Raw genomic sequence first — 27,132 nt, forward strand, 5'->3', positions numbered from 1 at the left:
GACACTTCAAATACTTATTTTTTAATACATTTTCTTTCCCTTTTTATTTGGTTTTTAACCATTTTTTTCTCTATACCTTTTGGGTGAGGGGGCAGATTTGGGGGATTAATGCATATTTTTCCTGTCATTTTGCTGCTGTTGTCGTTGGTATTTTTGTCATTTAAAGATGGAAGAAAAAATCACGATATCGACCGGGGCAAAGAGCCGGACAAACTGAAACGCACAATTACGGCACGATCAGATACACAGACACTGAGTAATATATAGTCAGAGTGCCTCTGGGAATGTTGGGAGAGGGAGATGGGGAGGGGGATGCTTTGGCTGCTATGGAAAATAGGTTGGTTTGGAGGCCACAGGCTGCAGATTAAGAGTACAGGAGCAGGAATTTTGGGTTAGGCCAGGAAAAGAAATAGGTCCATAGGAAGAGAACCGTAAAGATGAGAAAAAGAAAGAGGTGAAAAAGAAGATTGGGAGAAGGGTAAATCAGACAGTGAAATGAACTGGAGACTGGGGGAAGGAGGGAAGAGGTGGGGTGGGGGGAGATTAATATTATCCTGATCCTAAACAAATTTACTTGGAAGTAAACCCAGATGGAACCAACTTCCAGCTAACTGCTAAAGATTACGACCTGAAACCACAACCACAAGATTACACCCTACAACTCTATGTGAATTAATCAAGAATAACTACAACACTTCCTCACAACTGTCATGGTGCAGCAAAATCCCCATATTAACCATAGGCCTCCTTTCTGTGTATGAAGGGCAGTATACTAATAAATAATAATAATAATAATAATAATAATAATAATAATAATAATAAATAATTATTGTATGTGGAACCACCAACGGGCTCAGTACCCTGTGCAGAGGCCCAGGCTGCCTGGGTTCCCCGTTGGACCAAGACATTTCTGAGCCACAACAGATGCTCAGAAGTAACATGGCAGCTCTACATAGAGGTTCTGTGTGGAGGTGTCAGTTCATACAATCTGTACGTCCTGTGCAATTCCTGTTGGGCTGTTTGCCTGACAGAAACCCCACGCGCTTCTCACAACGGCCTCAGAACTAAGGTCGTGGGGACACACTTGAATCAGCCTGACTGTGAGTACAATGAGTTGAGAAAAGGGATCCAGGTGGCTCCACTTTCAAGTATCTTGAATATGCAATCTTAGAAGGAGAAGGAAAGAGAGGGGGAAAGGAAAAAGGATGTATAACAGAGTCTCCCCCTTGGTCCTCCCCCGCCCTGAGCTGTGGGCCCCAAGCTGCACCGGTGATCATGGCATACATGCTGGTATTGGGGGAAATAACGTAGCCCCCAGAAATACAACTCAGTGGGAATGATAGCCCACCCCACATTTTGCCTTTTGTCTCCCCTCCAGAATAAACCCTTCTGCAGAGATTACGTACGCACACACACAACCTCCAAACCGTAACAAACACAGCAGTGCTGTGGGTCCCCATTAGGATCACCCTCCTTTTAACACCCCACATCCCTAATACAGACCAACAGGGAGGAGAAGCAGGAGACAATGTCCCCCAATATTTTGGTTGCCCTCTATCCTGACCCTTAAACTTTTGGGAGGAGGGGCTGGGCATGGAGAAGTGAGTGTTAAAAACCTTAATTAAAGCGCTGAATATAATATTGAACCCCCAACCCCTTAATAAACCCCAAATCTGCCGGGCATTCCGACACTGAAGATGGCAACTGAATCTCCTCCAATCTCAGACCCCTCCCCCACGACCAGCTGGTGTTCCTGGGGGGCATGCGGAGGGGAGATGGAGGAGCATTTGCCACACGTTGGGGGCAAAGTGCCAAGAGTGGTGAGAGTCATGCCATGCTTTCCACAACATTGGGTGGGTGGGGTTCCAAGGGAATGGCGGGGGTAGGTTAGAGAGAGACGGGAGAGCTAGTAGTAGCTGGGGAGTTTGGGGGTCTGGAGCCGAGATGGCAGGGGTCAAAAGGGAGCCATGTAAAGTCACAGAGCTGTCCCAGGGGTGGGAAATGAGATCGGGCAGAGTGTGTGCGCACGAGGCAATGGGAGAGGGGGCGGTCTATCTCTAGTTGTAGTTTCTCATATATATATAATATATATATATAAACAGCACAAACATCTACATTCATTTGGGAGGGGGAGGGATGACACCCCACCAGCCCCCTCCCAGTGCAAGCACCCACCAGCCCCCCCTTTCCCCTGCTCAAGGGGACATGGGGGGCAGGGACAGGATGGCAGCTTCCTCCACACAACGCCTCCTACTGGGGGTAGGGACCTGTGGGGAAAGAGAGAGAAAGAGAGAGAGAAGAGAAAGTAGATGAACACAGAAAAAAAGGAAGCTTTCCTGTGACAGAAGAGACACTCGCACACAACCTCTCCCCCCACCAGGAGCAACTAAACAGAACTGAAACACATCTCTGAAGTGTTTCTCCAATGTGGGCGGAGGGAAGGGCTCTTTCTGGCTCAGCGGCTTAGGGGAGGGGTTGTCCCCAACCACGGCATTGTCACCCCTACCCCCCCCCCCAGGCTTGGAAGACCACCACACAGAGCCAAGAGGCCGATGGGTGCCAAGCAATGATTGTCTTCCTCGCAGGCCTGGCATGATAGGGCAAACGCAGAGGCCCAGGAGGACACACCACTGCTAGTGACTTAATTTTATGTTGATGTAGCTTATTTCCCCTCTTTCTGGGCCTCCCCCCTGTGAAGCAGCAGCCTTATCTTGCCAGCCCTGGGTGGGGCCACAGGTGAATTCTGGGGCAGGTAAGATGGCGGCATCTGCTGCAGCTGCTTTGCTCAGTACTTCTCTTTTCAGCGCTGGGCTGCCCCTCTTGCAGTGCCACCCACCCTCCCGCTCCCTGGCCAGCTTGCTTAGGGCAAGAGCCTGGAAGGCCCCTGGTGCAAGTTCCCCTCAAATGGTGGCAGCCCTGGCCGGAAATTTATAGGCTTCCTGAGTCTGAATGGTTAAGGGGCGAAGTTTTATTTCCACGCTGGGAAGTTGTATACAAAATGCATTTTAAGACATGAAACTCTACTAAGTGGATTTCAGATATGGGCTAGCTTCCATTGAGAAGAAGCCCAGCTGTTTTAAAATAAATAAAATAAACTCCCATTGCTAGAGAGCAGTATCAGACTCAGTTGCCCAAACTTCATCAGACTACTTGCATGAGTGCTGAGCCAGCAAACTTTTCCCCCAACCACAGCTCTTCTGACGAGTGTCTTAGCTAAATATCTGGTGCAAATCGGTATTTGTTAACAAAGAAAACTGGCACGCAGCCAATTTTCTCTTATTTCTGATTATGAGGGTTTTTCTTTCTGGCTGGGACCATGGCATACACAATTTTACCAATTAAAATCACTCCCCCACCAACTCATAAAACACATGTATGATATTTTACATATTAAAATAATTCATTTCTCTCAGTTGTTGTTTGTCAGCAGAGCAAAACATCTGAGGCATGGTGCAAATTGCAGCTTGGGTGTGTAGCGAGTGGGGAGCTTAATTTGGAAAGGAATTTAATCCCTCACTCCCTAAGTACCACAGTCCCAATTTGATTTGGGGTGGGTAGGAGAGCTGCTATTAACTTTTTGACCCAAAGGCATATATAAATTTGCACACAGGGATCTTGACATCATTCTTTACGGCTGCATGCAAAGGACAAAGCCTTGCTTTCATTTACATCCTGACAAAGGACTCTTTGCTTATTGATTCAGCTGAGAGTGTGTTGTTTGAGAAAGCCTCGACTCTCGGAGGTCCGTGGCCAGGCTTAGGAAGCTGCCTTCTGTGCACCACGAGCTGAGGACGACTCCTCAGGGAAGGAGACACGCTAAGGCAGAGGGGTCTTCTGGCCACGAAGACCAACGGAGGGGAAGGAGTCCTAGCAGCAGCCAGCTGCTTCTGTAGTCCATGATGGAGTTCAAATCTGAACCTGATATCTGGGGCAAATGTGCCTAGAGACCTACAGACTAACAAATTCCACACACAGACCAACAGACCATTCAAAGGCTCTCATATCAGAGATCACGATCATTATGTCAGCAATCCAGATCAGGTGAGGGGAATGTTTGGCCCTCTAGTTTCTAAGTTACAACTCCCATCATCCCTGGCTACGCTTGCTGGGGCTGATGGGAGTTGTAGTTCAGCAACATTGTAAGACCAAAGGTTCCCTTCACCTGAATTAGATGCTCACAGTCCAGATGTGTAGGATGTTATTCTCCTCTAGATTCCACACCTTTCAGCCTCAGGCACAACTGTGTATTAGGGTCTACGCTGCTATAATATACAACTGGATAAAAGGTGCATGTCCCAAATATCAGTGAGCTGCCAAATAAGACCACATTTGTTACTAAATGCCATGTTACTTCACAAAGCATAACAGCTAGTAGTATAACAGCTATTATTATTTTTTGCATGCTTTGGATGTGGGGAAGCATTTGAATATGGCTATGCTCACATTAGTAGCTTGAAACGCATTGAGGTCATTTCATCTGGTTGTGTTTCTAGCCAGATTTGCATGGAGTTGTTCACATCGCAGAAGGGGCATGGATGTATTTACCTAATGCACATTACCTTTTGGGTTTCCTCACCCTATAATCACACACACACACACAATTCCTATTCAGCTGGCACCTGTGCTTGTGCACTCATCTGCACAACGGCTTTTGGGGTGCCACATTCTGAGGGTTGTTCATGTCTTAAAGGGTGTCAGGACTGCGTATGAGAACTACAGGTTGACTTGCAAACTGTCCCTTTCATAAAACTGGTGTGTGATGATCAGGTTCAAGTGGTCAAGGAGTGACGCTTCAGTGCCCTGCATAGCTCCTTGTTCCTCCTCCATGACCAGCAAAACCATAATAAATGACACAAATGTGCTTAATTTGCAGAAGATGGGTCTCGACTGCAGGACTCAGCTTTTCCTGCAGAGTAATATTTTTAACATGTTGCTTGCACAGCCTTATTCAAGGGCGAGAGAAGAGAATTCTCTCCCCCCCCCCCCGGCCTCCCTGCCCAGCCAGCCAGTAGCACAACTCACCCGCCTACATCTGGTTTGCGAAGGAAGTGGGCCCGCCTTGGACACCTTGCTGCCCATACTCTCCCTGCTGCCCATAGCCCTGCTGGCTGTAATCAGGCTGGTAGCCACCCTGCTGCCCATACGTGTCTTGCTGCCCATAGCCTGGCGCTTGGTTGTAGGCGTCGCCAAAGGCCTCAGGTGCTGGCGGCTTCTCCTGGGCAGGTGGGTACTTGACGAAGGGGGTGCTCCAGCCCGTCTCTTTAAACACGAACCACAGGTTCCCCAGCCAAAGCACCAAGTTCAGGAAGCCAAAAACCTGGGGACAAAATGAAGACAGGGTGGAGAAAGGACAGTTAATTGCAGAGCCTTCCTCACCAATCCCAGTTCCCTGCCATTTGAGAAGCCTCGTCTGGAAGAGAGAGAGAGAGTACACGCACGCAGGGCTGGGCTGCCCATTAGTCGCCTCAGGTGGCAGGCTGGAGACAGGTGGGAGCAGTGGCAGATTTGGAAAGGGAAGAGAGGGACGTCTTGTGGGCCTTTGCTGCTACTCCTTCAGCTGTGGATGCAATGCCATTAGCTGCCTGCCTGTGCCCAGCGCCTCTCCCGGTGACCCCACAGGGCAGAGGAGGCAGAGGGCGAGGAGTGCCTGGGCCCAGCCACTGCCACTCCTGCCACCCTCAGCCACTAGCTCAGTTGCGCTGGTCCCCAGCATCGTCCCCACCCAAAGCCGGGTGAGGGGTTTAACTGCTGCCACCAATGCTCTCCTGCTGCCACCTGTTGAAGCACTCTTAGCAAAGTACCATTCCTGGGAGGACAGCCATTTTCTGATTTGCCTCGAGCAGCAAAATGTCTTGGGCCTCCCTGGGCGGGCGTGCATGTTAATGCTGCAAAACAGGGGCCAGTAACCTTTTGAAAAACAAAGAAACACTCATGGGCACCTTGCATGCATACATGCTGCAACCTACACAAGTTTGCTTTACTAAAGAGTTAGGGCTTGTCCCCATTTCCACTTCTTCCGTGCCTGGAAAGCCAGGTCTGAGCAGTTTCCTATTTGCCTTGCCACTTTCCCCAAGGAAATCTGCTCTTTACCACTGAATTGGAGCAAAGGTCCATCTGCAGAAAACCCAACTGACGTTTGCTCCGATTCAGTGACAAAGATCGTGTTAGTCTGGTTGAGCCCTTAGGATCTTAGCCCATCTAGTATTTCCTACACTGACTGGCAGCAGAGTTTCACTCAGGAGTCTTTCCCAACTTAACCTGGAGATGCTGGGGATTGAACCTGAAACCAGACGCTTTACCTGTTTGCTGTCTTTCCAGTCTTCTCACTGAAGAGAATCTGGAAGAACTCTAGAGCTTCTTAGAGCATAGTTTTGTTTTGTTTTGTTTTGTTTTGTTTTGTTTTGTTTTGTTTTAGGAAGACAACCACGTTAACTGTGTGTGCCTCCCCTGCCCTTGGATCACGTCCAATACTCAGCTGATGCTGCCTGTTTGCAGGGCAAGAGGGGTGCAAGTGGGCAAGTGCCCACCAGGGAAGACTGTCCTTTATTAGGACCTTCTCCTTGGAAACCCCCAAAGGTTTCCCTGCAACAATTTGAAGATTACCATTTGCCCTAATATTTCATAAACATTGCAGCTCATTTATTCATAGGTGCTTAGCCACAAGTAGATCAGCTAAAGGGCTGCTGCAGGGCTGCTCCCTTGGAATGGCTCCCACCAACAGCCACATTCACAAAAATTAAATCTCAGGCCTCCCATCATTCACTCATTTTTGCCGCTGCAAACTGAAGGTTGATTTATATAAGCACATACACCAGATTATATCTCATCTGAAGAATCACTTTGGCTTTATTTTGGTCAACATGACTGATGAGGTGAGGCAGAAGTAAACGGCCAAGCGGCAAGGGAAGGAAGACTCCTGGCCTTACTGGGGCAATGGAGACTCAGCCATTGCTTCCTGAAACATTCTGATAAGGATGTAAGATGAGGGTCTTCCCTTTCCCCCTTAGCCACTGCTCTGGAGACAGCAGTCAAATATTACCTCCCCTCCACCCCACTGATACTTCAGCCAGTTTGGAGAGGGAGAGATCTGTTCTGGCAACCCTGGGAAACTATGGACTTCATCTTCAAGCACTACCTACAGAGCACTGACACCTGTCAGTTCCCCCTAACACAGCTACTCTTCTGAAAGCTAGCAGCTGTGCCATCATCTCTGCAGATTAGCAATATGTTTATAAATGAACAAAAGCAATTCTGTCCAGAAAGCAAACATCTTTTCCTCTTATTTCTTGCTGTAATTTATTTTTATTGTTGTTTATAATTCTTTGTATATCATATTTTAGTATCACTTTGTTGTAAGTCTCCCAGAGAATATTTATTGACAGGTGGATAAAGAACATCAATCAATCAATAATTGGCAAACACACATACCCACATATTACTGCAGGCATAGATTATTGTTATTCTCTTACACTAACATGAACACCAGCAAAACACAACCAAATTAAAGAACTCTCAGTCCCACTGATAAAAAGTTGTTGCCAGTGATTAAAATGGGCCCCAATGATTATTCAATTAAAGTTTCAAATGGATTAATTTTAAAACCAAATTAAAGATGTGGTGTCCTACGCAGATTTACTTTGAGGAAACATAACAGTATGAATGATCTACCACCCTACAAAATACGGAACTACATATATACACATGAATACCACAGACACACACCACCACCACCACATAAGACACCTTTACAGCAGCTGAATGCTCAAAAGCACCCAGAACTGGCATCTAGAGTTGGCATGGCTGAGCATTGGCAGAGGGCCCATACTGAACAACTGGCATGAGGCCACTGGACCTGCTCCTTCTCTCCACCCCTGCCACCGCCTCACCTGCTCACCCCCCTTTCGCTCTGGCCCAAACAAGAGGGGTGGTGAAGGGGAGGAGCAGGAGGGGCACCAATCTGCCTGGCAAGCAAGCAAGCAGCGAGTAGCAACAGCAATAACATTAGTGTGGCATCTGACTCACTGAAAGAGGGTGTTTTGCCCAAGGGCTCTCCAAAATCTGGAACTGGTACTGAAAGCACAGGCTATAAGACACCTTCTTAGAGGCCAGAGTACAAATATGCACAGGTTGCCCCTCCTATGGCTCAGCAGCATTCCGTCCTCCTTGATTCCAGGGCTCAGGAGTCTGCCCTGGCTGCCCTTAGGCTCAGTCACAGAGATCCTCAGGGGAATGGCTGTTAATAACATGACTTAGATCAACCTGGAGCCATGCCTTCAGTGTTGTGGGACCAATCTTATGGAACTCCCTTCCATAAACCCCTGAAGTCAGACAGATCACCTCCCCACTGAACTTCTGGCACCTACTGAAGACTTTTCAAAATTCCATCTGGTATTCTAACCGAGGTTCCATTTTACAGTTTTAACTTGTTTTTGGGTTGTATCTTTGCAGACTGCTTAGAGATTATAGTAGTTAAGGGGTATATAAAACATTTAAGCAAGCAAGCAAGCAAGCAAGCAAGCAAGCAAGCAAGCAAGCAGATAAGTGCTTGGAGGACTAACCACAGAGGTGTTGAGGCCGGAGGTGACGGGCTCCCGCAGCTCATTGCACTTGTTGCCTTCACTCCGGCACACAGCCATGCCTTCAATCACATTGTCAGGGTCAGTGGCCTCCTTGACATCTGAAAGGCCCTTGGCCCAAGCACAGGAGCTCACCAACCACATGAAGGTGAAAACAGCCGTGACGATGAAATCCTGCAGTGGGGGGTGAGGGAGGGCAAGAGGTTACAACTATGGTTGCTGAAAGGTGAGGCAGGTCCTTGTAGGAGAAGCAAGTGGCTACCAGTGGATTGTTAGGATCCAATGGTGCTCAGACTCTGGACCAAAGACGCTACCCAGCGTCCAAAGAAAATCCAGGAAGAGGTGGAGTCACCGGGGCCCACTGTGAAACCACTGCGCTGGTGATACTTGTCCATTTGGATGTGTCTCACTCAGCTTGGGCTAAATATGAAGCCCCCCCCCCACTTGTCCAGATCCCCTAACCCAGAGCCAGTTCCTGCTGCAAAGCTCCTTAGCTGCTTTGGGCCTCCGGCTTCACACTTGCTCCCAGGACCTTCTGGTCTATTCAGAATTGGTGGAAACACACATAGAATTTCTGGTGTGCAGTAAACTAACCAGCTGGTCACAGTCAAGCCACTGTTTCTAAAGCCCCAGGTAGCTAGCCCAACAAACACAAATGGTTTGTCAAGCCCCTGCTGAGCCCCTCGTGCATCACTGCTGGCTGCACCCAGCATGGTGGGTCACCATCATCCTAAAGTCCAGCTGCACATCAATATTCAGAACTTCAGTTCTTCACTCAACTTTCTTCCTGTAGTCCAAATACTTTAGAAACCCTGCCTTATTCCCTCCATCCCTAGACCAAGTTTTATGGCCCTGATGTTGCAGCATATGAGGCAGGAAAACAAGCACCTTGCCCAGAATATAACTATCTCATAATGTTGCCACTACTCTTTGACGGTACTGAGTTAGACACTGCTAATGGCCATTGGTCTAACAGCAGAGGTGGCCCTGGCAACAGGCTTTCCTAATGTGCTACTACTCACAGCACCCTTCAGCTGCTGTGACGTCTGCTTCTGGTTGTTAGGAAGTGTCAGGGTTTGGGGCAGTTGCCTAAAGGGTCCCTGGGTCATCCTGTCCCTGCATTCAGCCACATGTCTGTGCTGCATCACCCCCTGGAGTTTGGGCACTCACAATCATGGGTCCCTTGTTGTTCTCCCTGTACTTGTCCTGCATAAATACGTAGACTACAATAACGGCAAGGGAGTAGAGGAAGGCGAAGACAGCAATGGTGACAAAGAACTCAGCAGAGGAGGAGCAATCTCCAATCAAGAAAACTTTATCCTTGTTCCCTTTACAAGTAGGAGCTTCAAAATACACCTGGTGGAGCCTGGGATGGAGAAAAAGAGTGAGAGTCATCATAGCATCACAGAACAGGAGAGCTGGAAGGGACCCCAACTGCCATCTAGTCCAACCCCCTGCAATGCAGGGATCTCCACTAAAGCCTCCATGACAGATGGCCATCCCACCTCTGCTTAAAAACCTCCAAGTCCACCACCTTCCATCAGAGCTGTATATACCCTGGGCTGTTGCTGTTTGAATTCTGCACCAAAGCAACACACATCTGGTGCCAAGAGAAGCTGAATTTTGAGTTAGAGGATTGTGCAATGATGAATGACTTAGGGGAGGAGTGCTTGAATCTATCTTATACCAAATCACTGATTAGTCTGACTGACAGCAGCTCTCAAGCCAAGGTCTTTCCCAGCCTTCTTATATGAGGTTCTTTAAACAATGCTAAGGCATTGCACCAAGAATTGCTTTTGGGGAAAGTTGTTGGTTGTGTTTGCATTTTGCACACATAAGTGTTAAATGAACAACAAATAAATTCAAGGCAGGAGGTGGAGAGAACAGCCCCTCTCCCAAAAGCTGGGGCTTGGTGTTGCAGTCACCACTTCCACTGTGGTTGGAGAAATTCCTTGCCCTTGATGGTGGATTAGCTGCCCTTCTCACACTATAGCGGGGGCTGCCCTCCCCCCCCCCATGGTATGCAAGGATCTGTGTGTGCTTACTGAGTGTGAGCTTGATGTCTGTGTCTGCTACCAGTGTGTGTTTACCAGATTTTGAGGTGCACCATGCGTCTTATGCTTATGTAGTTGGGAGTGAGTGGATGGAAGCAGCGCTATACCTTCCAGAGTGAGACCTGCTCTGGTACAGACCCTCAGGTGAGAGATGGGAGAGGAGTAGTACATCGTTCAGTGGGGGTTGGGCAGGAGTCCATTAGTGCTTCAGAGATTAGGAGCATCTTATGTATGTATGCTTGGCAATGACCTGTTGTGTGTGGGTTGTGATGTTGTTGGGTGTGAGTGGATTATGCATGAGTGGTTGATGGAGGTGATGCTTGAGACAGGGAATGGTTGTGTGAAATGGATGGTGAGTGTTTGTACGTTGTATAGATGGAAATTTGATATTGTGGCACGCTCTGATTTGTTCTGTTTTTATATTACCTTTATGTATATGGACGTTGCTTATATATTTTGTAATGTGACTCATCTGACATGGTTTCATGGTGCTTATTGGCTACAGTATATATAAGCTTATGGATTTATCTACTGTAAACCACTCTGAGATCTTTTGGACAGTAAGTGGTTACAAATGGAAATAAAAAAATACAAGAAATTGTATTTTACAAGCTGTAAGCTTCCTTGTTATATTTTATGAAATATGAAAAAGCGGGTTATAAATTTTCAAATACATGAATAAATAAAACTGTATGGATCTGCCTCTGAATAATTGCTGCTGAGGATTCAACTCACCGGAAGGGGTAGGCAAACTCCACCTTTATATCAAGATCGCTCTCAGTCTTGTTCGCACATTCAACACTCAGGCGGAATTCTCCACTGTAGCTGCCACATGTTGCAAATGCAAAGATGGAAAAGAACTGGAGAGGGGGGGGGGAGAGAGAGAGGCAGCAAATGTCAGTGCTCAGAGGATCCTGGGCCATTTCACCACAACCCGTTGATCTTCTGCGTGGATCCTGATCAACAAAGGATCCTGCTTGACTTCCCAGTATAGTTTGATGTAACAATTCTACCCGAGCATAAATCCCTGTGTCTTAATGCCGTGGTTTACCACCATTTTGCATCATCACATGTGACAACTTACATACGCATGGTATTATTCCATGTAGGAAGACAACTAGTGGTGCGTGAGACAGGAAGAGGAGCTGCAGGAAAGAGGCCTAGAAATGTTCACACAGAAACCCACTGGTTTCATAAATGATTGTACCCATTGTACTACACATCAGCAATGGTTAAAAAAAAGTACGGTACTGCACAAGCAAAAGGTTGACGTGCGGTAAGAAATAGCATAGATTTCAAACCCACTTGGTGGTCATGTATAAGTAATCTGCACTTCTTGGAAGGAGTTATAAAAGAGTTTAAAAATGCAACGAGAATTCCCTTTGGAAACACTTGTTATTTTATTGGAGAAAGTGTAGGCTGTTCTACAAAGGAAACAAGATTGTAAAATTGTAGCTTGCAGCACTTAAGATCATTGCTAGTTACTGGAAGCTTCCAACAACAAAGCAGTGGCGATGGGAAATATGGCAGCGGGTGTTAGTGCACAAATGTGCATATTATAACATCAACGAGGTGGTTTAAGAGCGGGTAGAAACCCCTTGGAAGAAGCAGGAATCTTCTCTCTGTTCAGCCATTTTTCCCACTCAAAACTGACACCCCCAGCTGCATTCCCCTGTTATCTAGGAAAAAGATTAAACTTTGGTTCTGATGGGAACAGATGAATATGAGTTTTCATTTCTAGCTATTAAAGCTGTTAAGGGTGGTGGTAGTGGGAGAAAATATGTGTCAGCTGCTGCTACATATATGATTTATAACCACAACTTATCTTTCACAGCTTCTCCCAAAGCCTCCTGGGAATTATAGCTCATTGAGGGTGCTGAAAAGTCTGTTAGAGAATCCCAACGCTGCCTCACTCTGCCATCACAGGAACACAGTTGCTTCACCCTCTTTAAAGGGAATAAATACAGTACTGAACCACTTATATGCCTTTGATGTAGGCATATTCTAAGCACTCGGAAACAGAGATGGTCCAGGTGACAGAGTGGCAGTACAGTCAAACCTTGGGCTCCCAAACACCTCCATTTGGAACATTTCAGCTCCCAAAAGCCAAAAACCTGGAAGTAAGTGCTCCAGTTTTCAAACATTTTTTGGAAGCTGAACGTCCGACGCAGCTTCTGCTTGAGTGCAGGAAGCTCCTGCAACCAATCGAAAGCTGCGCCTCAGTAGTCGAACATTTTGGAAGCTGAACAGGCTTTCAGAATGGATTACGTTCAACAACTGAGGTTTGACGGTATTCAGAGAGACCCAATCTTGTCTAAGCTTTATTTCCCTAACTTTACACACCCCATGAGAACCCTCTTCTGCTGACAGGCTGGTTTTCTATGTGGAAGGGATTTTTGTGTATGCCATGGTGTCGTGTGTGCTGACATTGCACAGCAGGGATGGGAAAGATCTTGTTGGACTAGGATCTTGGAGACTAGGGTTCAAATCTCCACTCAGCCACAAAGCTCACTGGGCGGCCTTGAGCCAGTCACTCACCCTTCACTTGACCTGCCTCACAGTGTTTTGGTGAGGATAAGAGAGGGAGGAGCAGAACTCTGTATGCCACCTTGAGCTCCTTGGAGGAAGGTGGGATAAAAATGCAATAAATAAATATGTAAATAAAACACTCAGGAATGATCTGTAGGGCCAAGTTTCCTGCCTTTGATGTACAGCCCAGTTTCAGATTAACCATCTCTGTGTGAACTAGGCCTTAAAAAGGAATGAGGCAGCACTTAATATCTGGAGCACATCCAAGTTTCTCTGACGTTTATTTGTTTTTGTTTGTATTAATGCTTTATTGAAATTAAAAGGAAACAACGAACAAAAGGTTTATCCAGAAAAAAGAAAAGAAAATGGTAATATTTGTTACATCATATCACAATAAGGTCTTCTTGTGTTTCTAATGACCTCCCATCACCCCATTGTGCATCTACCACTTAATCTATCTAGCGCACTGTTTGTTTTCATTTTCTTTTGTTAATTTTCATCAGTAATATATTGTCTTATAATTATCCATCATACCACAGAAGTCATTTGAGGTCTGCCACTGATGTCATATTATTACAATAGTCCTTAAGGTATTTTTTGTACATGTCCCATTTTTTAATAAATGTTTGATCAGTATGACCTCTCAGTTTCTCTGTCATTTTTGCCAACTCGGCGCATTCTAGCAGTTTACTTTGCCACTCCAGTTTAGTTGGAATTTTCTCTCCTTTCCAATTCATAGCGATTAATATTCTTGCAGCTACCGTGGCATATTTCCCTCGCTTTTCTAGGTATGTCTGGGCCTGGTATCCCCAGGAGGAAAGCCTCCAGGTTTTTTTAATGAAGGATACCTTAATCATTCTTCTCTGACGTTTATTTGAGTTGAGTGGCAAGGCAGACCACCTTGTGCCATTTTATGTGCCTTGGCTCTTGACGCACAATGTATGCACACATCTGCACACACGATTTTAGAGGACGTTCCCTTCTCACAGCCAGACACTCCTTTCTCATGAAAGGCCCTCTTGCTGGAATCATAATGTCACAGAGTTGAGCACCAGTTGCCTCCTCTCCTGTGGAGGCAGGACCAGCCCCTGTGGAGAGGAACGCAAGACTTTCTTGGGCTACTGGCTTTTCTTAGGCCAGCAGGAGGTGCCCTGGGGAGCAAACAGACAGATGGTTCTTTTCCAGCTGTGGCTGCTGCTGCTGCTGCTGCAACCTTCTGGGGCTCTGAGCAGTAATCCCAGCCTGGGGGCGGGGAGGCTTTTGGTTCACGGTCATCCCGGATCAGCTGAGAAACTCACTGTGCAATCATAGGTATTTTTAGAGTTGAGCGTGAGCTCAGTATAAAATGAGAGATATAAAGAGGAGGGGAGAGGAGTCTTCTTCCCCCTCCCTTTAATCTCCTCCTTCCAGTGGCTGAGCAGGGACCAGATATTAACCCAGCACCTGACCCACTTTGCCGTCTGCCACCCATCGAGTTTGTGTCGCCATTCCTGCGCTCAGCACAGAGTGCAGAAGAAGAACGCTTCAGGGAGGAAGGAGATACCCAGGGTTTTAAGTGCATGCTTTGCTTTGATGGTTGATGAAACCGGTTTCTTTCTTTCTTTTTAAAGAATGTCATTGTGAATTTTATAGCGAGGAGCTTAAACATCATTCTAATTAAGTGGTTTATAAAGAAGCAATTACAGTGAACAAATGGGGCTGGCAACATATTGACTGTTGCTGTTCAGGATGCCAACCAGCCAGGAAGGTCTCCTTTCAGGATACTCCAATTTCTATCCCCTCCCTACCTCACCTTCCAGAGTCAGCTGGCATTCTGTGCCTGTGCAACATGTTCGGGTCCCATTGAGCGGTTTTGGGTTTCTTAGGGCTTTTTCCACCTAACATTTTGTTTCGGCAAATCCTGCGGTTCCCTGAAACCTACAAATACCTACCTCTTGTGTGGATGGTGCTATATTGACTACATAAGGATCCATCTTTGAAGACTTTACTTTTAGCATATACTGTATAGGATAAATCAGTAAAGGAGGGGGAGACTGGGCAGGACGGCTCCAGAGGAGGATGAGCAGAGTTGTAATGCTTCAGCCATGGCTGACCAAAATGGAAGGAGTAACATCAGCACACCTGTGTTTCATGTGCACTCATTCACGCTCAGTGTTAGGGGGCTTCTGGTGCACCTGGTTAGATGGAGTGCAGTGGAAGGATTGGCTGAACTGCACAAGCAGCCTGAGCTTGTTTCTTGGGGTGACAACATTTATAAAGGTGCCAGTGAAGCAGTGTGCAATCTAAGCATTGCACTCCTGTACTCTTTACAACGTGGTGAGGACTGTGCACTACAGCTGACTGGAGTGGCCAAACATCCTGGGCCCATTTACATGATTATGTGCATGTTGAGCTTCTCATAAGTTTGCAGGACTGTTGGAAACCTTTGTGCAGTAAGTGTGACGTACATCAATCCTTAATAGTATGACAAGCATTACACTGGAGGACACCCTTATGCAGCCTAGATCTGCTTCTCTGGTAAAAACCACTGGGAAGGTGCTTGCGCTTTCTCTTCATGTGCCCCAGAGGAATTGCAAGGGCATTCAAGGTACTGACAAACCCTATCAAACTCTTCATGCAGGTGTGCCTCTCTAGACAACTTACTGCACGGCACACAAGAAAAGATGGATTAAGAATTGCCGGTGGGCCTGAAAGATAAAGGGATTTAGGATTTATCTAAAGCCTCTGTGGCAAGAATTGCATGCATCTGCGAAAGAACAAACCAGGGAGCGTGCCTAGGTGTGCTCCAGGTGGCAGCACTAAGGAGGGCTCCCCATTGCCATTGCTCAAGTCCTTCTGGGTGAAGTGCCAAAGCACTACTTGGCAGGGAAAACATGGGCAGCTGCAGATTTTGCCAGCGAGGGAGGTCTAGAATTGCCCCAGACCCTAATGAGATAGAGGCAGTATCGTGCCACTTTAAATAGCTTTGGCTTCCCCAATAGAATCCTGGGGGTTGTAATTTATGAAGGATGCTGAGCACTGTTAGAACACACCCTTTCCCCTCACAGAGCTACAATTTTAGAGCGACTTAACTATCAATTTTTCTTCCCAGTGAGCTCTTGGAATTGTAATTCTGTGGGAGGAATAGGCAGCTCTTAACAACTCTCAGCAGCCTAAACTACAATTCCCTTGACTCTTTGGGGGAAGCCATTACTGCTTAAAGTGACACGATATTGCCTTAAATGCATAGTGCAGATGGGGCCAAAAGGCCAGAAATAGTGGAGTAGCAAAAGCCCAGAAGGTCTCCAAACACTGCTGTGGTTAATGCTCAGATTGCTATACACTTCTCTTTCTCTTTCTACTGCAGGAATGACAAGAAGTGGTGTTAGCTGAGTTTCCCAACCACCACCACCTTATCCTCCTGCTTTCTACGCAAGTCCAGCATAGTTGTACTTATTTGAAAACAAGCATCAGGAGAAATGCTGACTGTGGCAGGATCCCAAAGGATGCCACACCAGAGTTTGAGGGTTTACTTATACAAGTATATATCATTGCAAAGAAGCTGGTAAAATGTGGGTTGAATGAGGTAACTGTTAGGTGGATTTGTAGCTGGTTGATTGACCAAACCCAAAGAGTATTCCTTAATGGTTCCTTGTCATCTTGGGGGAAAGTGACCAGTGGTTCTGTCCCGGGCCCATTGTTGTTCAATGTTTTTATAAACAACTTTGATGAAGGGATTGAGGGGATGCTCCTCAGATTTGCAGATGACACCAAACGTAGCTAATGCCGCAGAAGACAGAATCAGAATTCAAATTGACCTTAAAAGATTGGACAACTGGGCACAAGCTAACAACATGAATTTCAGTAGGGACAAATGTCAGGTTCTGCACTTAGGCAGGAAGAACCAGCTGCAATAATATAAGATAGGGAACACCTGGCTTAGTAGCAGTACATGTGAAAAGGATCTAGGGGTCTTGGTGGACCACAAACTGAACATGAACCAACAGTGTGACGCAGCAGCCAAAAAAGCTAATGATATTCTAGGCTGCATCCACAGAACTTTAGTGTCCCAATCAAGGGAATAGTATCATTGTATTCAGACCATACCTGGAATACTGTGTCCAGTTCTGGGCACCACAATCTAGAAAGGTTGTTGACAAGCTGGAACGTATGGTCAGGGTTGTTGACAAGCTGAAATGATGATTAAGGGTCTAGAAGCCAAGCCTTATGAGGAACAATTGAAGGAGTTGGGTGTGCTTAGCCCGGAAAAGGGGAGACTGAAAGGAGGTATGATTGCCATCTTCAAATATGTCAAGGGCTGTCACATGCAGCAAGCTTGTTTTCTCCTCCTCTGAAGGATAGGACTCGAACCAGTAACTTTAATATCAGGAAGAACTTTCTAACAGTAAGAGCTGTTTGACAGCAGAGCAGGATTCCTCAGGAGACAGTGGACCTTCCTTGGAGGTTTTCAAGCAGAGGTTGGATGGTCATCTGCCAGGGATGCTTTCATCGTGATTCCTGCATTGCAGGGGGTTGGACTAGATGATCCTCAGGCTCCCTTCCAACTCTACAATTCAAGGAAGGCTTAAGCTTCACCCAGAAAGCTGATGTTCTGAATTTGTGGTAGGATTAGAGCTCAGTTTGGTCCACGGTTTCCTGCTTTACAACAGTTCCCCAACTGTTTCCTTTCTCTCTCTCTCTCCTTTGTGTGTGCATTTGGAGGGGCTGGGGCAAAATGTTCAAAATGGGCATGTGTGTTTAGGGTACATTGTGTGAGTTGAAGTAGTTATTGAAGGTTTAATGATGCCAACAACACTGTGGCTCTTTGGAAGAGGAAGCGGAAACCTGTGGCCCTACACTCTTCTCATCACACAATAGCGCTATGGAGGTCCTTTGTCTCCTTCTGTTGTGCTTGGTGCGTGTTTGGTGGGTGCAAGCACCTTCCACAGCTCATCTTATGTTCTTCTTATAGACAAATTCATGGAAGACAAGGTGATCAAGGGCTACTAGGCACAGTGGCCATCTTCCACTTCCACTGTCAGAGGCTTAAGGCTGCTGGGAAGGGCAGGAAGGCAGAAGGCCCTTGTGCTCAGGTCCTGTTCTGGGGCTTGGCACAGGCATCTGGTTGGCCAGAGGCTGGACTAGGTGGGCCATTGGCCTAATCCAGGAGGCTCTTCTGATGTTCCTTGCTTCCTCCTTTGTTCCCTGAAAATTAGGGAAACCGAGGGATCTTTTTTTCTGGACTTTTGTACTCTTGATTCTTTGTGCATGTTTGTTTAATTTGAACAACCTCAAGTTATACCTCAAGGACCGCCTCTCTCCATATAAACCCTGAGATCATCCTCTGAAGCCCTTTTTCGTGTGCCTCCTCCACACGAGGTCAGGGAGAGGCCTTTTCTGCAGTGGCTCCCTGTTTGTGGAATGTTCTCCCCAGGGAGGTTTGGCTGGCACTTTCATTATACATATTTAGGCCCCAGGAGAAAAGGTTCCTCTTCAATCAGGCTTTTGGCTCAGTGACAGCCAATGTCCCTTTAAATGTGTTGTCAGAAGGTGGGATTATTTGTTTCTGTTCTTATTTTTATCATGTCTTTTGTCTTTTTCATATTGTAATTTTGTGTTGTGAACCACCCTGAGATCTACAGGTATAGGGTGGTATACAAATGTAATTAATCAGGAGTGGTATACAAATGTAATTAATCAGGGTGGTATACAACTGTAATTAATCAGGAGTGCTCTGATGGTGTTTCCTGCTTGGCAGGGGGTTGGACTCGATGGCCCTTGTGGTCTCTTCCAACTCTATGATTCTATGAATTAATAATATAACAACCTAAACATTATATCTTGCCTTTATCTGTGAGGGAGAGGCCTGGGGAACCTGTGGTCCTCCAGCTGTTGGGGGACCACAACTCCCCCCCACCTGACTGGCCATCTGGCTAAGGCTGGTGAGAGCAGCATTGCAAGGAGACCCAGAGAGGCTACAGGATCCACATGCCTCGACCACGGCCATTCTTTGTGGCTTGTAGCATTATTTCATTATTTTGTGGATTGTTCTAAGCCTTTCAAAGCAATTTCTGTTGTCTCCATTTTCAGTGGCTTACCTATTTAACAAACTGTGACCATGACTCTGTAAACCAAGGTAATGCTTAGCTTTATCAGATCTGTATCAGATGTGGCTATGGATTGCAGTTGTGTTGAGCTCTAAGATTACTCTAAGCATAGTGGGGGAAATATATGATATTAATCCTGATTCTGCTCCTTGGGATCTAAAATGGCTGGTTGCAAATACTGTACTACAGGAGGGGTTTGAACCCCTTTTGTTGTAGCTAAGAAGACATTCCAGATAAAATTACATATGTATTTTCACCTTAATGTAATTAGTCTACCACCAGTTCTGTTCTCATGGTTAGGGCTCCTGGATCAGAATCACTGCTAATAGATACTGCTTGGGTCTATTTTAAGGCAGATTAGTTAATCCACAGCATGCTTGAAGCTTGGTTCTCTGGTCTCCTCTGCATGGCAAACAAGCTGATCTGACGAGGCAAAAGAGCTGCTATGTGCAGATTAACACCAGCACAACAAAAGACCCAGGAAACTGGACCAGGGCAGCAGTGGTGTGAGGCCCCAGCAAGTGGAATTGGAATGGCAGAGAGACACAGACAGAATGGACCCTTCACAGGTGCCATCCATCAGGAAACTATCCTGCACAAGACCTATTGCTATGCTCTTGCACAGCTCCCCTTCCTTTCAGGCAGACAAGGTTACTTCCCGGAGGATTGTGTCCTCGGTCAATTAGGGAGGAGCACCTGGATTTTCCATCTCATAGACCAAAACACTCCAGCTCCTCCCAGCTTTTCGAAAGGCTGTTCTTTCAGGCATTTGCTTCTACATTAATGATACTTTGCTATTGGTTACTGATGATCATTCTGCTTATCAGGCCACAGTTGAGAAAATGCGGCTTCAAATCCCCCCTCAGCCATGAATGTCACTGGGTAGCCTTGGCCAGTCACTCTCCGCTAACTCCCTCACAGAGTTCTTGCAGGGATTAAACTGGGGGCGGGGGCGGGTGTGAGTGTGGAGAACCACAAGCAGCGCCTTGAGCTCCTCAGACAAAACGAGGCATATAAATGTAATAAATAAATGCTGAACAGAGGGCAAAACCTACCAGAAATTCGTTTTGTACAAATGAACAGGAACTGCACAAAAGGTGCTTCATTGTTCAGTTGTAATTACCATTGTTTGGAAAACAACATGATAGGTATGTGCCAACAGCAAAAATAAGTAAATGAATAAATCTGTTTTCAGTAATCCTAAGAAGGAATGTTAGCATCATCTCTTTCTCTCTCTCTCTCTCTCTCTTTCTTTCTTTCTTTCTTTCTTTCTTTCTTTCTCTCTCTCTCTCTTTCTCTACACATACACAGTGGATAAGAGACTATTTCTTCAAATACTGATATAGTTTAAAATAGTTATTGTGCTTGTTGTCTGCAAATGCTCCAGGACATGTGTGTAAGAATGAATTTTTTAAAAAGCCCTCTCCATCTTTTATTGGGGAAAGGATCAAGTATTTCTCCAGAATCTGGATTTGTTCAAATCCACATAGCCAAGAAGGCAGTTTAGATGTGCCACTGGTTATGAAAAGCTTTAGGAATACTTGAAGGTGAAGGTGAAGCAGGCTCTCCACTGCAGACAGCCAGTCCCTAGCCCATGGGGGAGGCCACAGGCTCATCTCAGATCTCTGCTTGCAGAGTCTTTTTTTGTGTGTGTTTTTTTCTTTTCTTTTTATAGCACATATATCAATGGGTTCCAACAATCACATTTTAATCTTGAGCTTTTGGACACCTGCAAAATCTGTCTGGGACTCTTGACACATGTGAATATCAGCAGTCAAATTTTGGACATTCATTGTATCATACAGAAGAGAAATTGAAAGCTATTTTTCAGCTTGGTGGCACATTCCCCCATAGGCAAGCTGGGGTGGGGCAAGGAGATGCACGCCTGTGGTGAGAGGGGCAATGAATGTGACTCTTTCGTACAGCCCATCCCAGTTTTCTTACATCTCTCTATCCAGGCAAGCAAAAGGCATCATTACAGTCCACAGACACATTCCAGGGAGGCACGAGAACTGGAGGAGCAGAGTGGAGGGCCAGTGGAGGGGGTGTCCTCAGGGGCAGCGGCCTTGGGACAGGCCTGGCCACTAGGCCTGAGGTCCCCACCCCTGGTATGGAATGTCCTGCTTAATGGCAATGCAGAAGCTTTCTTATAGAAGCTGGCTGCTGCAGAGGAAGTGGCAGAACATCATTTTATCTTGTGGCTGGTTCCAACATTAATTCTACTTGAGATCAAAAGGCCAAGGAACAAGGTAAATGTTTTTCCCCTCAAGTCTTACAATCTGTTCTCCACCATGTGAAATGAGCTGCTCGGGTTTCCATTCCTCCCCCAGCACAGTGTTGTTCTTTGACACTTTCCTATCTGAGCCCGAGGTGTGTGCCTCTTGTGACACCACTTTAACAGATGCACCCTGTCCTTACATCAAAACCACCATCATTTCCCTTTGCTTTTTCCATGCCTCCTGCCAGACTGCCACAGTGACTGTGGCATGTGGGAATGTCAGCTGAGCAGGTAAATAAGAGCCTGGCTGCTCCTGTGCTGTTAAGGATAGCTGGACCTGTAGCAGCCTGCCAGCAAAGTAGTTTACCTCTGAACTGTGGAGAGGAAGCCTACTGCTATCTATCCTTCTGTCCCTACATGATGTTAAGGTGCCACAAGTTCCTTCTGTTGCTCTTACTGCTGGGACAGAGCAGGGTGGGGTGGGGTAAAGCAAGATGGGGTCCTTGTTCCACACTTGAAAGCACTCTGCATTAAGCAGCTCAATCCTGCTGGGACAACCAACCTAAAGACTGACAGATAGTAAAAAGTGGGAGAATTTGCTGTTATGGATATTAAATTTTCATACCTTTATTTTTAGATATTATGACTGATGTGGAAATTGTGCACTTTTGGTTGTGTTTCATTTATTGTTTATAGCTCCTTTTGTTGTGTTTGTAATTATGAAAATATTTTCATGATGTAAGCAACCTTGAGCATGGTTTTAACTACGGAAAGGTGGCATACAAATAAAATTATGATAATGATGATGATGAATCCAGCAAAGAATGGGAGGAACAGAATGGACAGCCTCTTTCCCAGCCCGTCTTTGGCCTACACAGAAGGTGACTAAGTAGAGGACTTGGACTCACCCATTCTAGCAACTTCACAAAGCCTAGAGGCTCCTTGAAGATCCGGAACTGCCCGACGGCCACCAGCTGTGAAGAGAGAAAGGACAAGTTTGGTTTAGAAGCTGCTGTCTTGTAGGAACTGCCTAGGGACCTAGGAAGCTGCCTTCTATGGTATTCCACCTATGTCATCACTGTCTACTCTGACCACCAGAATTTCTGGCAGAGGATTCCCAGCCTCATCTGGAAATGCTGGGGCCTGGATGCAAATGCTCTCCCACTGAGCTGTATATGATGCTGCTGCCTTATAGTGATCAGGGCAAGTCCCGTCTACTTCAATGAGCCCTCCAGGGTCACAGGCTATCTGGCTGTGCTGGGAGAATCCCCAAAAGGATCTGAGTGCAACTGTGGAGGCAATTCAAAGAGTCTGGAGCACACCAGGCTGGTGAAGACTGATCTATCACAAACGTTCTCCAAACAATAATTAACTGGAGAACATTTTTCACAGAAGTGGCATACAAAAAGGAATTTGTTCCTGGAACCCCACCGGGAATCGGGCACAGAACGGCATGAATTCAGCTAAGTTGGAATCATGCCTGAATCGTGGCACTACCCATATCCCAGAAGTCCTGGCCTTCACTGCATAATCAGCAGCATCAAAGAAGGGGAGGTGATAAAAACCAAATAGGCCTGAGTCTGCTTTGAGCCCCAAATACCAAGCCACCAAAGAGGCCGCCTCTTAACTGCACTGGCTTTCCAACTAACCTCCACCAGTAAGGTAAAGGTAAAGGGACCCCTGACCATTAGGTCCAGTCGTGACCGACTCTGGGGTTGCGGCGCTGGGGGCAAATGGTTTTATCCCACCTCGGCACAGTTTGAACTGAAGCATTTAACCTTTCCCAAATCACAGAGATGCAGCACATTTACCGGCTCTCAGATGTAACTCCCTTTCATGTCTCTGTGTGAGTCTCTGCTCTGGCCTGACCCCTTCTAACCAGTGACTCATGAGGAGAGATAAGAAGGTGAGCTCCTCTTATGTGCTCTAAAACCAAACCTTTGCACCTTATGTTTATTTATTTTGACAATTTCTATATCACTTAATTAGAGTTGCCTCTAAGCAGTGTACAGGATATGGAATACAATGGAACAAAAAATGTGCTATGACTATAAAATCAAGAATCCAATTAAAAAGCCTGTGGAATACAGAAGTCTTGAATATTCAGTCATTCTTACCACCAATATATAACACAGCACTTCCCTAATGTATCACATCTTAACCATATCACACATAACCTCTTTTGGACTCAAAGACAACAATATTTTCTTACCAAAATAACTTTGGTTGCTAGCCTGTTAGCCTTTTATTTGCCTGACCAGTGAAGCTGAGTTTTGTCAGATAACCCCCAGTGCTGGTGTTTAAAAAGCCAGTAATATCCGAGCTCAATCTCTGGATTGATTGGCTTTGATTCTATCTGTCAGATTCCACCCAATGATCCACCAGCTTCCTCCTGGTTTAGGTAAAAAGGTAAAGGATCCCTGGATGGTTAAGTCCAGTCAAATTTGACTATGGGTGCGGTGCTCATCTCACTTTCAGGCTGAGGGAGCCTGTGCTTGTCCACAGACAGCTTTCCAGGTCATGTGGCCAGCATGACTAAACAGCTACTGGTGCAACGGAACACGGTGACAAATGCCAGAGCACAAGGAAACGCCGTTCTCTTTCCCACCGCATCTACTTGCACTCGTATGCTTCAGGGTTAGCCCCTGACTTGGCCAGATTTTCCTCTGGCTATCTCCTGAACTTTGTCCACACACGCCCTCAAGGAACAAATAATTTGATTCTAATACCACCGTAATTGAGGCAACCACATACCAAGCACTATGCCATCATAGCCAAAACAGCTGGAGGGCACCAGGTTGGGGAAGGCTGCCACAGAGAACTATTTCCTCTCAAAGACCACAAAAAGCAAGGTGAGACGCATCCTCTGCCCTGACGTTTCTCTTGGTGCAATTAGTCCTGCAGTACACCCATAAAAAACCAACTTGTAAGAGAGATCAGATCAGTCTCTCCTCCCTTGCACAACACAAAACACTCTGCCCTTCTGAAGGAATAAATTCACCATCTACTGAAAGAATACTTAGCATTTCCAGGTGTTCACGCATTTTATAAAAGTAATGCTTACAACAACTATGTAAGGTAGGCCAGTGTTCTTGTCCCCATATCACAGATCAGAGCTGAAGGGACAGTGATTTACTTAAGCCACCTTGAGAGTTTATCTGTTCTGGGATAGGCTGAAACAATATCCATCCAAAACAGCAGCAGCCATTCTCCATAACGTTCTATGATCTGCACACTCAAGTGGAGGGAGGTGAAAGTAAAATGAACTACAGCAGTAGCACCACCCACATAAACCATAAACCACTTCTCAGCCTCTACCCACAAAAACATCACCACTAACTTCAAAGTCTGTGCATCCCATAGCCCCACCATGCATCATCTCTCAGGCTTACATACTGGTTCACAGTTGGCAAGCTCCATTCTAGTTATGACACACATATCCCTGATTTGCACACTCAGAGGCAATGCGACAACACTGCCTACGCACATCGCCCAAGACCCAAACTGTCCTCCAACCACCAGTCTATATTTTCTCCTTGCAAAACAGAGCAAAAAACTCTCTTGCCCATGAGCAATTAACCCCCAGCTCATGACCCAGCACAACGCTGCACCTGCACAAAATCATCCCTAACCCTAAAAAGACATTCAGAACAACCCATCCTGGGCACCATCACCAGTAACCTCAATCAGCACCCCTGCTTTACATCTATCACGCTCCACTGAGAAAGTGGATCTAGTCAGAAGCACAGCTAACAGTTCCCCATCCCAAGACGTTAACACAGTGGAGTCAGATGCTGCTGGACACCCATTAAAGGGCTGCACACTTTTGCCTCTCTAGCTGGGCCGGCTTGGCAAGCAAACGCACATCAAGCAGTTCCAGATCCGAAATCACAACACCTTAAAGCACACAAACATTAACACATGTTTAAAAGGCAAAACAAGCCCAACAGTACCAAATTTAGCTACATTCTATCTACCAGATGCTGCCCAAACCCCAAAACAGCTATGATTCACTGACCAAACACCTTTGGAGGTTTATGGAGATGTGTTCTCTTTTCCCTCTGCTGTGTGAAAAAAGAGAGAGTGGGGCTGTGATCCTAAGCACCCATATATGGGAGTAAACCCTCCAAAATGCAGTGGAACTTACTTCTGGGTAAATGTGCACAAGACTGAGCTGTGAGAGTCTTAATGCAAAGAAACTGCCCACACCCTCTTCAGGATCGCAGCCTCTCCCAACACAACACAAACTGACATCTCAAGTCCCCATTTCTGGACTCTCTCTTTACCAAACCCAATTAAGGCAAGCAGTTCTGCAAATGGCCACCACCAGACATCCCCCACCCCTCTGACTCCTTGACTAGTAGCCCCACTGTAAAACCAAAAGTCCAACCTAATTTCTGGGTGCCCCGTCCAGAAATTCCCTCCCCAAACATTAATGCCACCTTCCTGTGCTCAACTTACACATCACTGCACCTCCTCCCCCAGGCCAGCTGCCCAAGCGAGTGAGCAGCAACCCCCGCAGCTTCAAAAGCGACACCCCCATCCTATGCAAAATCCCCCCCCCCCCATGCATCTGACTGCAGTTGCTCTGGGGAAGAGTCGTGAGAAGACGCCCCTCCGCGGCATCTCCTCCTTGCCAGCCCCCTCGGGCTCGCAGCATGGGGCGGCCGGATTGCACCCTCCAACCTTCTCTATTGCCCGACAGCCGCCTCCCACAGATCCTGGAAAAATAAGAGAAGAGAGCCCCCCCCCCGCCAGGATCCCTAGCTCCCCCGCCCGCTGCGCCTTGAGGTTCTTCTGCAGCCATATTGATGCTTCTCGAACACCATCTGCTGCTGCAGCAGCCGGAGAGGGGGCCCTTCTGCCCGACGCCTCCCCGCCGAGAAAGGCCGCCCGCCCCCCACCCCTAACCCGCACTCCCCCCTTCTGTTGCAAAACAACTCCACGTGCCCCCCAGCCCTTGCCCACCCCAACCTGTCTCCCTTCCCCCCCCCGCAGGGTACACTTGCTGCGGCCCGCATAGCCCCCCTCCCCCCCCCGCTTTCTGCCGGCGGCGGGTCTTGCGTGCGGGGGCAGCGATCGCCCTCCCCCCCCGCCCCTGTTTACTGCAACGGAGAGCATCCCGGGCTCGCCTCCCCCCCCCCGCGTCCTTCGGCTCCCCAAGCGCCGTCCCCCCGGGGGTAGCTCTACTGCATCGCCCAGCCATTTTCCGCCCCCCCCCGCCCGCTTTCCGATCTGCTGCAATGACCGACGGCAGCATCTTGTCGCCTGGCCGCGCCGACGTTGCTGCAGCCCCCTCTCCGAAGCCATTGCGGAGGAAGAAGCGGGGGGGGGGCTCCGGCTATTTCGAGGGCATTTTCATCCCGGCAGCCCGGCGCCTCCGCCCCCCCCCCGCCCTCACTGCAGCAATTGCTGCGCAGCCCCCCCCCCCCCGCCCTGAGCTCCGCGCATCTGCTGCAAATCGCGGCGGGGGGAGACTGGCTTAACCCCCCCGCCCCCCCCGTCAAGGGGCTCCTGCCCGCAGCCGGGCCGGGGGGGTCCGGGGGGGCGGCGGGGAGCTGCTGGCGGGGTCTGACTTGGAGGCTCACCTGGTTGACGACTTCCATCTTTGCGGGGAAGGCGAGAGCGACGCGGCAGAGCCGGGGAGGTTGGCAGGGGCGGGGGGGGGG

The 27,132-nt window shown here is 47.3% G+C and overlaps 1 protein-coding gene across 1 annotated transcript; it reads right to left on the reverse strand.

The window, feature by feature from the left end:
• On the reverse strand, positions 1 to 27,132 carry SYP (synaptophysin). The gene is made up of 7 exons (XM_028712069.2): positions 27,052 to 27,132; positions 22,372 to 22,437; positions 11,366 to 11,490; positions 9,747 to 9,942; positions 8,559 to 8,750; positions 5,023 to 5,317; positions 1 to 2,267 (listed from the first exon to the last, which is right to left on the reverse strand). Exons 1-6 carry the CDS (start codon positions 27,067 to 27,069, stop codon positions 5,027 to 5,029), a joined length of 888 nt encoding a protein of 295 aa, XP_028567902.1. The 5' UTR covers positions 27,070 to 27,132; the 3' UTR covers positions 1 to 2,267; positions 5,023 to 5,026.

Source organism: Podarcis muralis, chromosome 17, assembly GCF_964188315.1.
Source record: "Podarcis muralis chromosome 17, rPodMur119.hap1.1, whole genome shotgun sequence".
NCBI classification, from domain to species: Eukaryota; Metazoa; Chordata; class Lepidosauria; order Squamata; family Lacertidae; genus Podarcis; species Podarcis muralis.